At 36.9% G+C, this 15452-nt stretch overlaps 1 protein-coding gene across 13 annotated transcripts in view; it reads left to right on the top strand.

The window, feature by feature from the left end:
* Nucleotides 1–15452, top strand: part of LOC117415139 (neuron navigator 3-like) — a 283877-nt gene that overhangs the window by 231175 nt on the left and 37250 nt on the right. For all 13 annotated transcript variants that reach the window (XM_059027613.1, XM_059027614.1, XM_059027603.1 and 10 more), the window contains one exon: nucleotides 14109–14247. In XM_059027613.1, the coding sequence (XP_058883596.1) occupies nucleotides 14109–14247 (139 nt within the window). The remainder of the gene's footprint in view (nucleotides 1–14108; nucleotides 14248–15452) is intronic.

Below are 15452 nucleotides of genomic sequence, written 5' to 3'. Positions count from 1 at the left end.
AATGGCAGGAGGCAGTAGACATTAATATGTTGGTGTCAAGAGATTAAGTCACAGGGTAATGCTGGCCAATTTAGAATGTGCATCTGCATAAGTGTTTTTATTTAAATTTCATTTTGCAAGTTTATTTTAGAGTTACAGTCCAGTCTACATTGCATGCATCCAGCACACTCAATTTCAAATTTGGTGGTCCAGATTGCCATATATTAATCTGTTAGTGTATCAGAAATACTTCTATTTTTGATGTTATGTTTCTAGTTCATAACATTATTAACCCATGGTTTACCCAGTTTGCTGGGCACTACATATAGATGCATATCAAGTGAGCTTGATGATTTGTTAAATAGTTCATAGTTTGTTTGATGGTTACAAACATTGGAACAGCCTGGAGTGTAAATCGATGAAACTTGGCTTTTCATTGTTATGTCAAATGCTTGCTTGTATTATTATTATTTTTTTTTAATTTGGTTTCCTTTCATTAAGTGTGTGTGTGGGATCCTTGATGGTACAATAAAATAAAAGTTTGCAATAGTTTCATATGAATTGTTCTCAAGTTTAAGTATAGCAACAGAGACAGATCCAATGTACTAGGTTACTTTTTCCCCAGCCCCTCAGTGGTTTTGCTGCAGTAGTAAATCAGATCTGGAGCTGGTTGGCTCAGTGGATTGGCAATTGGAAATGAATTGGATATGAAACGTCTCATAGCTGCTTCAAATCCAGTTAGTAATCTGTAGTTGATCTGGTTGGTGATGAAGGTCAAGCTCCTTTTTACACAGTAATCTGTATCACAAACAACAAAATATCGCCTCTCAGAGAGGCTAGGCATTAGGGTGGGCAGGGTCAGAGCACGTCTGTGGGGGATTGTGGGTAAATTGTTCCTGCACTATGGATAAGTAGAGAACAGTGTTCAGTGCAAGTCAATTTAGCACAGTGGTCCTCAAAGTTTTTTTTGGGCCACAGGCACACATGTAAGTCTGAGGACATGATCAATTTCCACTTGAGGTATTTAGCTGACTACTTTTTCCAAAATGTTAAATAAAAAGGCATTTCTCAAATGGCATCACAGCAAAGAGCACAGTGTAAGTAGAGTGTAATGAGTTTAGATCTCCTCTCAGTGCATCAGAATGGCAGTGTCCATGATTCTATCAGGTACCATCACAGGAATCACTTTTACCAAGGGCACACAGCTTTGACAACTGTCCAGACACCTTTCACATGCACTTCAAAAACATGTTTACAAAAAATATACATTTCCGGTTTGTCCATGGTTTCCTCAGCCCTTTAATAAGAAATTGAACCCAGTAATACCAATTTATTTTTAACTCTTGATTAGGGATGGCCTTAATTCACTTCATCCTATGCTAGCTTAGTGTCGGAGGTTTAAAAGAAGAAAAAAAAAAGTAGTCATCGTTGTAATTGTACTGTGTGAGATTCTGAAAATCTCACAGCTTCATTTAGGATACATCTTTTCCTGATGACATTGTATCTACTAACCCAGAATTCATTTACAGTCCACTGTTTCCTTGATGCCCCTTTATTCTCAGTTCATTACAAGCCTAGCTTTAGAAATGGATTGAGCTCATTGAAGTCTGTCTTCGATTCTACCTTACACTGGGAAAATCAATTGAGATTTCTATAGAAAGTAGTACCTATACTGTAAACGTGCTTCATCAACAGTGGTGGGCAATATACCTGTAGGTAAAAGGCTGTAGAATGTGTGCATTCTATTGTTCTGGTCTAGCAGAGCTTGTCTGAAGAGCTTCATTCTGCTTTCTCTCAGTGTGTGATCAAATGCTCAAACCACCACCCTACTCTGATTTGCCATCAGTGGATAGCTCTAAATAGATTGCCTTTGAATTGATTTTCTTAAGGTTAGTATGCTGTGTTTTCTTCTTACATCATGAACATTGATTGTTAAATATATTTTCTCATTGTTCTTTGCACATAATGCAACTGGTGCTGAATCTCACATACCCTTACAAACCCCATCTTGGTATTATTGCCAAAGATCTCATATACTCCTATACTGTGTTATTCTGAATATATTGAAAAATCCTGGATACTAATCCTATGACTGATTGTTCGGGGGAGCTCTTGGGGTGTGATATTATGTAACATTTAGAATCAGGGTAATATTAAATAAGGCAATGTTTATTTAGCTTTTTGGTTTCCCTGACCAATAATACTTCCCGACTAGATGGCTTATGCTATACATGCGGTGTTGTAAATGACAAATAAAAACATGAAAATGAAAGCTCATTTAAAATAAACATGCTGCAGAGAGCTTTTATCTTTCATGGCAGCTTCTGTCTGGCTCCTCCGTTGGCCATCGGTAAAGGCAATTTTATCTGTATCAGTTGAGTTAAATTTATCTGGGAGTTAAAATGTGCCACCTGACAAGATCAGGAAACTCCAGAGCCAGAGAGCTTAAATAAAATATATTAGGTACACTTATAGAGGATTGGCCAGAGCCCTCTTTACATGCCCTGTCTCCAAGCCAGGTGGGAAATTAAAGCGAACCAACATGTTATTGAAAATGATTAATCCAAATATTGAATATGGTGACATTAGCAGACCCCCTGACTTCGCTAGATAGCAACTCTATTGGGAATCCCAGCTGTAATCCAAGGGAATGAAGCGTGAACTATAAAACAAGCAGCAACAACATGAATACCGTACTGCTAGCTGTACAGGGTGGAGTAGAACTCAGAGAAAGTCAAGTCTTCCAGTTTTACTTCCGAATTCATGATTGCTAAGAAATAAATAATAATAATAATAATAATGATTGAGGGTTAGGGATGGACCACGCTTTCCATGTTGCTTAATGTACATGTGCAAAAGATACTTTACAATCAGTTAATTAAATGCAAGATGAAAAAATAAATGCTGGACAATAATTTAAGTAATATTTTATCAGTACATTTACATGGTAGCACGTTTTTTTTTTAAATGTGTTTTACCCAATATAACAATATAGTGTACATATATGGACGAACACATGATTTTCTACTAAGTTATGTAATTCATATTGTTGGATCCTGTGCATGTTCATGGTAACGCTGTCCCTGTTCATGTCTGGTTTGGGCTTTAATTTTATACATGTCTTGCAAACTAGAGTAAAAAATACTTTCCACCTCACAGCTTCAAAAATGATTACGTCCCATTGCTCTGTCTTCCGTCTCCTCCAGGGATGTCTTGCTACCAGCTGATTTCAAAGGTGATGCCGTCATGCACTTGCTTCCACATCAGTTCAAATGTGTGCGGGTGTGCTGCAAGTGTGGTTCAGGTGTATTACGTGCATTACTGCCTGTCCTTGTGTCTACTTGTTGTTTGCTTGTCTCAAGAAATGCACCTGAAATGGCTTTAAAGTAATTGTATCTGACAAAATAATCCCATCATCATTTTTCCATTTTGTGCAGTTAAAAGAAAATGATAATACATGATTTCTGCTGCTACTTTGTCTTAAAGGAAGTGCTCAGTTTCTATGCCTTATTCTTGTGTTCTCTGTTTGCACTCAGTGGGTTATTTCAAGCATGTCAGTCAATGGGGCAAGCAGCTGATTGGTTATTAGCAGGAAAGAAGCCAGTGAAGGGGTGGGGACACTTTCATTCTCCAGGTGAAATGACCTAGGAAGTACAAGACAGTATAAAGGCATGTTTTGTGAACAGAGTTTTCTTTAACCTAGTGTAATACCAGATATCAAGTTTTGAAAATCCATGTTTGCTGTAACTTGCGTTTCTTTTAAAACTGCACCTTGCAGATCTACAAAATGAATAGATGTGCATGGCAGGGACATTTTGTGGAACTAATTCTTATTTTGCTACAATTATTTTACTACATAAAATACATCAATAAATACAAATCAATGTCAAAACGGAATATCTTTTAACAACCACTGTATTCAACAGATGGAAACAAAACTGAGCAACAGTACCATACTGTATCACCATAGTGCAATTTTCATCACTTCCATTGTATCACATACTGTACACAGCACTGTAAGTTCTATAATCAAATATGTGGGATAGTAAAGTCTGTATTTTCCTGCCTCTGGGATCTAGAGCTTTGTATGCATTGTAGAAGGAAGCTTGGCTCTAAATATATCCACTATGCAATATAGATGAGTCAGTACAAAGTTGTTGCATGTTTTTGATGGGCAAATTCAGTAAAGCATAAACAACTGCATTTAAAAATACAGCTGCACATTTCCCTCTAGAAAAATGAATTAATAAAAGCCATCCCCCCCACCCCCCCCTTTTAGAAGCCGCTTGAGCATCTCTTTTTTTATAAACTTTGACAGAACCCAACCCAGCTGTGCAGTTGTTATTGTTGACAAAGCAGCGTCAGGGGTGGGGGTGGGGGTGGGGGGGGGGGGGGGGGGGGATCAAATGCATTTCCCATTAACTGGCGAATGGTCTATCTCATTTAGTCAAGGTCATTAAACTGAACGAAGGCTTCCTGCCCGCAGCTGATAAACGCCAAACTCTCATCACTGTAGTGGCAGGAAGCTGAGTTTTCTTTGGAAGTCACATTCCTGGACAAGTAACTAAGAACTGTAACACAGGCTGTCAAGGTATAGCAATATTCAATGCATTCTTAGGTTCGTTTGTTTTTTGACGTTGAATTAAAAGAATACGAATTGAAGGAGAAAATAACTATATACAATGGCCAATTAATCTTGGATAATTCAGGGACTTTCTTTACTGTGACACATTCATAAATGCATAATGATTCAATTAGCGATATACTGTACAGGGCTCCACGTGACAGATACAAACAAGAGATTGACAGACATTTTATGATGCATTGTTATACGGGACGGTAACAGCTGTGGAAGCGAAGTCTGTCTTAACAAACCTGAAGGACTCTGTAACCCAGAGAGCTCAAAAACAAATTATGTTTCAGACGTCCAACCTTGACTTGTATCATTTATCTTGTTCTTAGAAACATTTTAGCTTTGATTTGTCATTCAAAGTACGGTACCTTTAGATCTAACAGAGTAGCCAACACTTTGGTGCTCTCCTAACGAACCTTAGTACTCCACAAAGAGTCCACATGTCTGCGCCCCAGTCAGTGTTTTGTATTGTGTTTAGATAAAATCAATACATATTTTTATATTTGATTTTAAGGTTTCCGCTCAGATCTAAGCCACATTAAATCAAACACAGGCTGCCTTTAAACATTTGAATAAAAATAGTATAGAGGCCGAGGATGTTTAAATATTTCATTTAGCTAGATTATTTATGACTACAGAGGAAGGGCATTTGTAACACTGCTTAAAAAAAAAAATATATATATATATATATATATATATATATATATATATATATATATATATATATATATATATATAAATCCCACACAGACATTCATTTTTATAAAACAATACAGAAAGAATATATACTCAGTACAGTGTCCCTTTTAAATGATGAAGTCAGAAAGGCATGCACTGGACTGTTTCAGATCTCTGACATAAGTAATTGCAAGATGTCATTAACCCTTTGATGTTAATGAATTGCTAAAACAAACTAAATAACGTTGGAGTCTGGGCAAGCCAGAAAAAAAACTCCACAGTACTGAGTGAGAGGTCTGCAAAAATCACATACAGCACTGAGAATCCTATGAACTGTTGACTTGAATTAAATGCAGTTTGTTCAGTGTTATTGTTTTACAAGACTATTCTTATCATATCAAGCAGCTGCTGCATGTGGAAGGATGAATGAGTTATTTAATACTTTTGTTGATCTCTCTCTTGTTAAAATGAGAATTACTTATCTGGATCTTTTTCCCCCATGTGGTTTGAAAACACATAAATATTTGGTATCTATTTAAGAGCATAATGCACAGGAGGAGATAAGGGTGCATTATATACAGTAATTGCGAAGAGAATGCCTTGAGCCAAGGCATCTGAAATAATAATCTGAGATATTTTTTTAATCAAATATATTTATTCTTGTGGTGGCGCCAGCGTTGGAACCACAGACCTGGTGGACTAAAGCCTGCAAACCGCTCAGCTCAAGTAATTGACTCTTCTAAATGAAAAGAAACCACTGGTAAAGATCACTCGCTACCTATTTCACATTAGGATTGTTCATTACATAATAAATAATGCAATCTTAAACAAATTCCTGTGACCAGCTGCTTCTCTGTAAACTTCGATTACAGTTTTAAGGCTGAAGTTGAAATTTTGCAGATGTTTTCCCTTTAAATCGGGGGGGCGGGACGACAGGGACAGGGACAGGGACAAAGTTGGTCCTTCCACTCCTGGACTTTGCATCCAGAACCTGACGTAGTTAGTACTATCATTTTACATGTTAATCCTTGAGTGATATGGCCCTCCCTGCTTTAAAGTAATGTACAAACATAACAGCGTAAATATAATTTTAAGCTAGCTGATCTTAAACAGAAAGTGATTTTACTTACCATAGCCACATCAGTGATTTATATAAGAACATAAGAAGATAAGAAAAGTTGGGGAATGTCCCTTGTTAGCATACCATTCTCCACTAATGGGGGGAACTCGTTTAAAAGCACAATAGTGCTGCAGCATTAACTATGTTTGGATAAATGGTGTTCACAAAGTGTCTAAATATTTATAAATACATACTAGTACTTCAGTGTACTTGAATACTAATTGACTGACAATGCAATAGAATTTCATCTCCCATTAACAATGAGTAGGATAGCCGTAAATCACTGGAGTGAACAACGTTCTCGAGTACAATATACTGTGTACCAGTTGGGATGACCTTCATGGATCAATCAGAAAAAGAAAAAAAATATATATTTTTTATTTTTCTTAGTTCACTTGAATGCATGTGGAGTGCGTTGATTGGCTTTTTGTGACAGCAGCACTTTTTTCAGCTCAGTGACTCGTGGGCAGCCGATGTGGAGATGTGGTGAGGTGGTGCTGCTTTCCTCCACTGAGGAGGAGCAGTCTGGTGGGTTCACAGCAGTGCACTGTCTCACTCTAGAGCTTCTTCACTTGGCTGTGAAAATAAAACAGACCAAAAACACTCAAATAAAACTGAACGCATAGATCAGTCTGGGAGGTGAGTTCATTTTTATTGAAAGGCTCTTAAAAAAATAAATAAATAAATAAAAAATAAAAAAAACCTGTCAGAATTCTGTTAGATTCTGTTGTTGTGGTGTTCTGGTGGATGGCATGTGGTAATTCAAGATGGTTTAAAAAAAAAAAAAATCAATAAAAGGGGGTGGTCTTTATTCATTAAGTTCTTTTTAGTGTGTAATGTGTAAATGGAAGTGTCATTTATGAGATTGTATGAGGATTTTATTTGGCTAGGCATCATATGCTGTTTAATTTCAAGATCAACGAGGTTGAATAGCATTTGTAAGGATGATGTGTGTGATAAATTAGGTTGCAGTGTGGTGTTTTACATATCGTGCAGTAACTGACATTGGCGGTTGATAATTGCATTTACAGAGAAAAAGGTCTAGATTTTTAATTTCTTAAAATTACTAGAAATTAACTGCTTTTGTCAGTCCTGGAAGTGATTTCCAGAACGTGAAAGCAAACATTAATGGTCTGCTGAAAAAAGTATTGCTTTAAATCTGACATAGAATTGCAAGCTATGGGGTTTAATTCAGGATTCTCAGAGCATTGATATATTTAAAGGACTGATGTTGGCATACATCTGATTTGTTGTTTAAATGTTTGTTGTTTGCGTACAGCTGTTAGGACATTATTTATTGGTCTTCAGCTTGGTATTTAGTGGTGTTCAGAGAGTGTGTGTGATTTTGGAAATATGTTTTAATGTGCTCATGTGGTAGAGGTTGAGCCCTGTTCTTTTCTATGATATTTTCAGGGCCTTTTTCACCTATTGATGATTGTCCATTTGACTTTGGTTTTTCAGAATGCAGTAACTGTATGACATTACATATCTTTAAAAGATGCCTAGTACTGTATAATCAATAACAGGACAACTTGACAGTTACCAAAACAGCGAATTAGTCTTCCATGCTACTGACCAATAACTATCAGTTTCAATCATATTTATGGGACATGGACTAGGCGTATTTGGATTTTTACAGATAAAGATAGAGGATTTTCCTCAGATAATAATCTCCCCAAAGAAATAATCATGGTTTTAATGTGTCATATTTTCACTTTGTTTCTGGTAAACTACTAATTCCCTGTACAAAAGCGGAATGATTATATGTACAGGGTAATATGAAATAAAAACAAATATCGTATGAGAATGTTTTTCAGAGCTGGTTCTGAGTAACTGCAGCATTCCCCCTGCCCTCGGAGGAAGGCCAGAGCCTGACAGATGAAGCATAGCACTGTCTGAGTAATAAGAGGGTAGGGGAAGCATCACAGTGTTATGTGTTTGTGCAACAGTCAGGCCAGTGGCTGCAGGTAATTGATAACTGCAAAAACCCTTCTCCAGTTAACTGCAGCTATGATTCCTTACACTGCGTCTGGAGCTCTCACTCTGATGCAGTTGTTGATTTTCGTACGACGGGCCATTTAAAGGCAAGCTGCAGAAAAAGGAGGGAAAAGTGTCTTTACATTATAAATAATGTCCGAGACTGAATAGTATGTTTATTCCGGACATTACAGATTGATTTCGGCAGCTGCCAGTGTCTCGGGATGTTAATAAAATATGTAGTGAATTCAGTGGTGTGTCTTCAGCTTTTCATTCTTTGGTACGGTAGAAATCATGCTGACACTTGACAGCTTCAGTTAGCTTTAAAGAGTCAATGGTGCTGTGTCTGCTAGCGTGTTTATTCTGCCTTGACTATCTAGACAGACAAACTGGCTGAAAGTCAACATTTTGGCTGTGTCCATCACCACCTTGAATTTGGTATATTTTGATTATTTACACCAGGCTCGGTAGCAGAGCGTGCACTACAGGGGAGGGAGGGGGGGGGGGGCACCACATTGTTCTGGGGGGGCACATTATGGAAACGGTCACGGTCAAATAATTTGCACTACAATATGACTCCACCCTCGAAATGCGCAGATTAGAAAGTGTTACGTACTGTGAAAGGGGAGTTCCGAATGAGGATATTATTGGTACAAATTTGTAAAAAATATACAACCTTGGAAATTTTCCAGAAATACTGCCTATTATAGTTTGAATTTTGCATTCAACTTTACTTTTATTAATGATTTGTCATACTTTTTTTTTTTTAATCTCAATCTGGGATCTAAACTTGGGGGCACTAGATCTAAACGGTCCCTGATTTACACCATGCCAATAATAATCAAAAGAATCTTAATCTTCCACATGTCAGGTAATTTTAGGTCTGAGGCAAACAAAATATTATTGTGTATTCATGTTTGTTACAGAAAAACTGTACCTTGTGTCTTGGTTTGTCTGAGGTGTATGTGTACAGTGCTGCTTCATATGTTATATTTGTATAACCCTGGAAAGTGTACTGAATTCCTGGGACGCCTGCCTCAAAACTGTAATCTGTTCTAAATTAATCCGTTTGAATCGTAAAAAAAATTACTTGTGCGTCTCTTTGGTTATGGGTTGGATCAGGTACAAGGAAAAAATAAATAAATAAGGGAAAAAAAACATGAAAGGCAACTGCTGTGAATTTCCAGTTTTAGTTCAGTTTAACAAGACCAATAAACACATTTTGTATTTAAATTGAATTGTCCCAGTCCCAATTGGTTACGCAGCTCTAACTGTGACCAAAAAGAATGTTGAAAACAAGAGAGGCACAAATACTAATCTCATTAGTCAAGTGTTTAAATTAATAGAGAAATGTGTCATTGTTTTATTTTGCAAGGCCACCAAGAAAAGATGAGTCAGCAACACTCTATGTTTCTGTCTGTAGCTATAAAAATAAATATTCACACCTTGAAACAAAATGCCTCCCAGCTTGGACGAGGGGGGATCCTATGCTGTCCTGGCAACAATTTGCTTGTTTGCAATAGCAGAGCCTGGAGAGGAATCTCAGATTCTGACCATGCCAAACTGCGGCGTAACCAGAAACACTGGCATCACAACTGACGGCTCACAAGCCTTTCAATTGTTAATTTTATATTTCAGACATACTGTATACAGTAGATCCTGCCCAACATTTAAATCCTGAACTGAGAAAATCATATAGGGTTGTGTGGTGGTTTTATGATGTGGACCAGTGTCCATTGGGGGCTAAGTTGAGACCACCATACTGTCTTAACTTGAACCCACACATCCAGTAATGAAAGGAATGACTAAAATGAAGTACCTCCAAGTTGTTGTTAAAATGACTACATTAGCAATTAAAGGCATTATTATTATTATTATTATTATTATTATTATTATTATTATTATTATTGGTAATCTGTTATAGACTATATATAGATATATATATATATATATATATATAGATATATATATATATATATATATATATATATATATATATATATATATATATATATATATGATATTAGACAGTTTATAATTATATAGTGTTAGAAGAACATGTATTAAAGACATTTACTGTATAATAAACTGTTATTCTATGTTAATAATCATCAGAAAAACACACTTATAGATCTTTAATGATTGTATCCTTAATCTAAAGTCTGTCTATCATCTGAACTATAGGCAGGCACTGAAGCTGACCAGTCTGTACAGAATACAGAGAGACTACAATAAAGGATCCTACTTTTCACATCATTGATTTGTAACTATGTATTTCACTGTGCAAACCCTGGGACTAAAATAGGGATTTTCTTTTTTTCTTATTGCAATGTTTTAAGAAAGTTATTCAGTAATGGAAAATCAAAAGCCTTATGGCAGTCGATTTATAACCTAAGATACACGGTTGCAATCACTGCTTAGTTTACTGTACGAAAAGAAAAAGCCATCTGTTCAAATGTAAAATGATTATGTAATCGCAGTGGCACACCATCATTATCATATACAAGTCGTATACAATTATCTGATGCTCAATCATATTCCCTTCTGTAAATGTTACTTTATTTGTAGTATTTTCTGTTTTTTGTGTTATTCCGATAGCTAAATCTGGGTGCAATGCATCTTATGACATGTCATAAATGTTAAAAATTGTACGTTGTCCCTGTCAAATACGTAAATAAAAAAATACTTAAAATATCCAATTAAAAATTATATATACCCAGTAGATCTTGGGTTTAGTTAAGATAGGTAAGATGTTTTTTTTTGGAAGCGTTTGCTCAACTACAAAGTAACCTGATTTCAAGGAGCATCTCTAGGCCTGCACGCTGTTTTTTGATTGTAAGTAGCTGTGGCAGTACCAGATGTTGAGAATAGCTTGCAAACTGCAAAAGAAAGGAGCATACATTACTGCAGACGTTGCAAATACAGAACAATTTCAAGACATGAAAGATGACTTTAATCCACACTTCTTAACTGCATACAGGAGGACATTATTATAGAAAATAAGGATTTCAGATGGTTTGTTATTGATTTAGCTGGCTGTGCAGACCTCATCTGGATTTTACAAGCTGGCACAGAGTACAGAAATCCACACTTAATATTATCACATTTGGTTGCCAGCAGTATTTTGAAAAAAAAAAAAAGTTTCCTTTGAAAAGGTAAACAAATAAAAGGGCCTAACATCATGTTTAAATTAAAAACAAAATTGTGAGTCCCTTGATCTTCGACACTGTATCTGCTTCTTTGAACATATCCATAATTACGGTGGTGTGGTTTTGAAAACCAGAGCTTTAAATAGTGGGCTGAGAAATGGATAAATAGGATTTGCTTTCCTTTCCTAGCTTCCATTGCTGAAAGCTATTGTCAGTCAAATGACACTAGAAAAGGGCTGCTCTCAAAAGCCCTGGGAAGGCTGTAGAAACATCACAGTGCACCAGGATGAGATTCATTTAGTTTATAGCTTTATATTCTCCCCCACCCTCACCCCTTATGAGCCTGGCAGACGGGGAAGGGAACGCATAAGACAGTAACATCGACTAAACCAATGGAGATCATCAGGAAGGCCCCAAGTTGTTATTGTTGTAGTTGTTGATGCCACCAGCAGAAAATTAATTAATATGACAAAAAAGCAGACTGTGGAACAAGGACAGATGATAGTCTAGAAAGAATTGTAAACTGATCTGATTAAAGCAGAGTTAACTCTCTCCCGCATGGATTTTTAATGAAAGCCAGCAGTAACTCCTTCAACACTGTATGTACATCTAGAAAAACAGCATTGAAAACCTGCAGACCACTGTTGCAGTATACAGTTGGAAAATATTCAAAATTGCTGACCCGTAAAATAATCTTGTGTGGATATCTCTCCGCCATTCACTTTCAATGGGATTCCAAATGCTGTTTTACTGCAATAGCAAGATGCGGTCAGTTTGGAGAAACAATTGCAATAAAGAGCCCACTGGCTGCCTAGCAACAGCATAACTGGTTCTGTTGAAGTCAAGCTCAGAATCAGAACTAAATTCACTTTAAAAAACAGGATCTTAAGGACAATAGCTATAGCTGGAGGAGGCCTTGAGTGTACTTGGAGGCAATGTTGTACTTCACTAGTATAAAATCCTTTACTGGGCACGCCTGTAGTTGTCACTTAAGTATACCCCACTGAAACTAGTTAGTTAGGTATCTTTGTTTGTTTTTTTGCATGCTGTTAGTGCTGAAGGAGTTAACAGTACATTAGCGATGCAGTTGCTCGCAGTTGAAAAAGCTAATTGAGGGGTGGGGGTTGCTTTTAAACTGCACTGAATGTAATAAACAAACCTTGAAGTTGGTAAACTTGACATGGCTTTTTAAATACATAACAGCAAAGGTTTGTAGCTCTAAAATACTGCAACAGCACTGATAAAATGCTATTTGAGGTATAGTAGATTTTTACAACATTGGAAAGAAACTGCAGGTTGAACATCTTGCAGAACAACCTGTAGTGACTTATATTGGGGCAACAGTAGGGTTAAGAATCAAGTAGCTTTTCACCAACGATGTGTTTCTTAGCTGAGTAGAGGGGGAAGTGCCGCTGAAAGCCTCAGGCCTTTTTTTTATCAGAGTTAATATGAATATTTTACTCAAGCCTAATCCTTAGTGGGCCAGAAATAAATTTCTTTGGGAGGTCAATGCTTCTTGACACCATTAAAAGTTAACGAATATTGCGTCCCTTCAGATGTTTAATTATGACTGAGTGGATGGAGGTTGAATAACACTCTCACTGGCTCACAGAATAGGCTCTCCAGGGCTGGGTTTGAGGCCCGTTGGCATAGCAGCAAGTGTGTGGATGTGTGTGTGTATGGGGGGGTGTCTTGCACTGCTATTTACTGTGTCATTCCTGCTATGCAGATAAACAAAATACTTGAGTCTTTAGTGATGTTCATGAGTGCTGAATTCATGACAACCTGTACACATGAGGAATTAGAGTGTTTTATGCCTGTGACCTTCCATCATTAGTCATTCAAACCAATTACATTGTGAGATTTCCATCATCTCATTTGTGAAGATGTTTTATTCTGTGTTTTTTTTTTCTTTTTCTGAAGATAGGCTGCAATAACTAAATCTATTCAGCCTAGAACAAAGAAGAATTAGGAGCTGACAGCCGATTCTGTTTAAAAGAATAACTGTTAAGGAATTTGACATGTATTTTAAGATTTCAAGAGGATTTTGAAAAGCAAGTGTAATCTTAAAATCTTAAGTGTACATAGTTAACAAAAAACAGGAGTAGAGGACACAATTGGAAATTAAGCAGAGATAGATTTAGGCACAGGAAAGGAGTGGGAGGGTATGGAATGGGTTGCCTAGTCATGTTGTTGAGGCAGAATCACTTGGGTCCTTTCAGACCCAACTTGACAAAGTTTTGACATGAGTCAACTTACTTGGAAGCGGACGAGCTTAGATGGGCTAAATGGCCTCCTCTCGTTCATACCTTTTCTCATATTCTTAATTAAACAATGCTGCTTTCCACATGCAGGTATCCTCCAGTAATATTAACCTCTAACATGACCATGTATAGTGCAATGTAATATGTTTCACACTTGACTTTCATCCTTCCTGCTGTAAAATTGGGTAAAAGCAGAACCCCCATTGGGAATGGAATAGTACAGCTCAACCTGCTATCCTGGGTGTATAGATTGGCAGCATAATGAAACCTATAGAGTGAGCTCGGATCTCTCCTGTCTTCCCTTGCAGCTGGGATGACAGCAGCTCTGTGAGCAGTGGTCTCAGTGACACCCTGGACAACATCAGCACTGATGACCTGAACACAGCATCGTCTGTCAGCTCCTATTCCAACATTGCTGCATCTCCGCGGAAGAGCAAGGGCCCTCAGGTATCGTACCTTTCTACTGAACCATCCACCTGTACAGCAGAGCTGCCACACCTCTTTGAAAGAGACATATCCAGGACCGGAGACAAACATTTTGCACTTTGACTTGCTTCTACCAAAAACTACCGAATATCCAGCTTTCACATCTAAAGCAAGAGGACTATGTTGGACTGCCGTGCTATACAGGGCTGGCCTTAGGGCAAGGCGGCGGCCTAGGGCCCCACACCTAAGGGAGCCCCGCGCTCGTCACAAATTGTATGACGTCTTCAGAGTAGAAACAGTTTTGCGTGTATTATGTCAGCCCCTTGCAAGTACGAGTCGGGCCGTTGTAAAAGGAAAATAAAAAATATAAAGAAATTCAAATCAAGCGGCAACTAGAAGCTCTGCTGTATCTAGACAAACCGCCAAATAAAAATCTGCTTCGGGAAGCAAATTAATCCGATTCAGACTCTTCACAATAATCACCTCCAAAATATGGATTTTTGCTTACCAACGTAACGTTACCACATTTGCACTTTCTGACTGACAAAGTGGATGTCCTCATGTCAGTGTAGTCGATCATAAGAAATTTAGGTAACGCTTTATATTGCGTGGCATAAATTAATATTAAATAGATATGAAATTGCATATTAAATTTACGTTAAATTAATATTAAATAGATATGCAATTGCATATTACATTCATGTTAAATTAATATGTACTAGATATGCAATTACATATTAAGTTTACGTTAAATTATTCCTTGTTACTTTCCATTAACATTTAAGTCAGATTAACTGTATTTTCAGTAAGGACATGTAAAGAATGGGAAATTATTACATATTTTCAAGGGTAACAAAACGTAATATAAATGGATGTGACATGCAATTACATTTTCAATCGACATTTGGTTCACATTTAACAAGAAAACAGCTATTTCATATTTATTAAATATTAATGTAACATTAATTTAAGATGCAATTGCATATCTATTTAAGATTAATTTATGCCTCTCAATATAACGCGTTACCAAAATTTATTTTAAAAAATGCAACTTCTAAGGATTATCTGTCTGATAGGCTAATCAATAGCCTGTCCCTCTTTACATTCCACCGAAGAAAATCAAGACATGGCGCAGGACAGTGCAGCATTGTCTTTTAAAGTTTTACTGGAGACTTTTCTTAAAGTGAGTAGGCTACTATTAATCGCTAATGAAATCAAGATTGTGT

The sequence above is a fragment of the Acipenser ruthenus genome, chromosome 7 (genome assembly GCF_902713425.1).
Source record: "Acipenser ruthenus chromosome 7, fAciRut3.2 maternal haplotype, whole genome shotgun sequence".
NCBI lineage: Eukaryota > Metazoa > Chordata > Actinopteri > Acipenseriformes > Acipenseridae > Acipenser > Acipenser ruthenus.
Note: the sequence above shows the minus strand (reverse complement) of the source record. Positions and strands in the feature narration are given on the sequence as shown.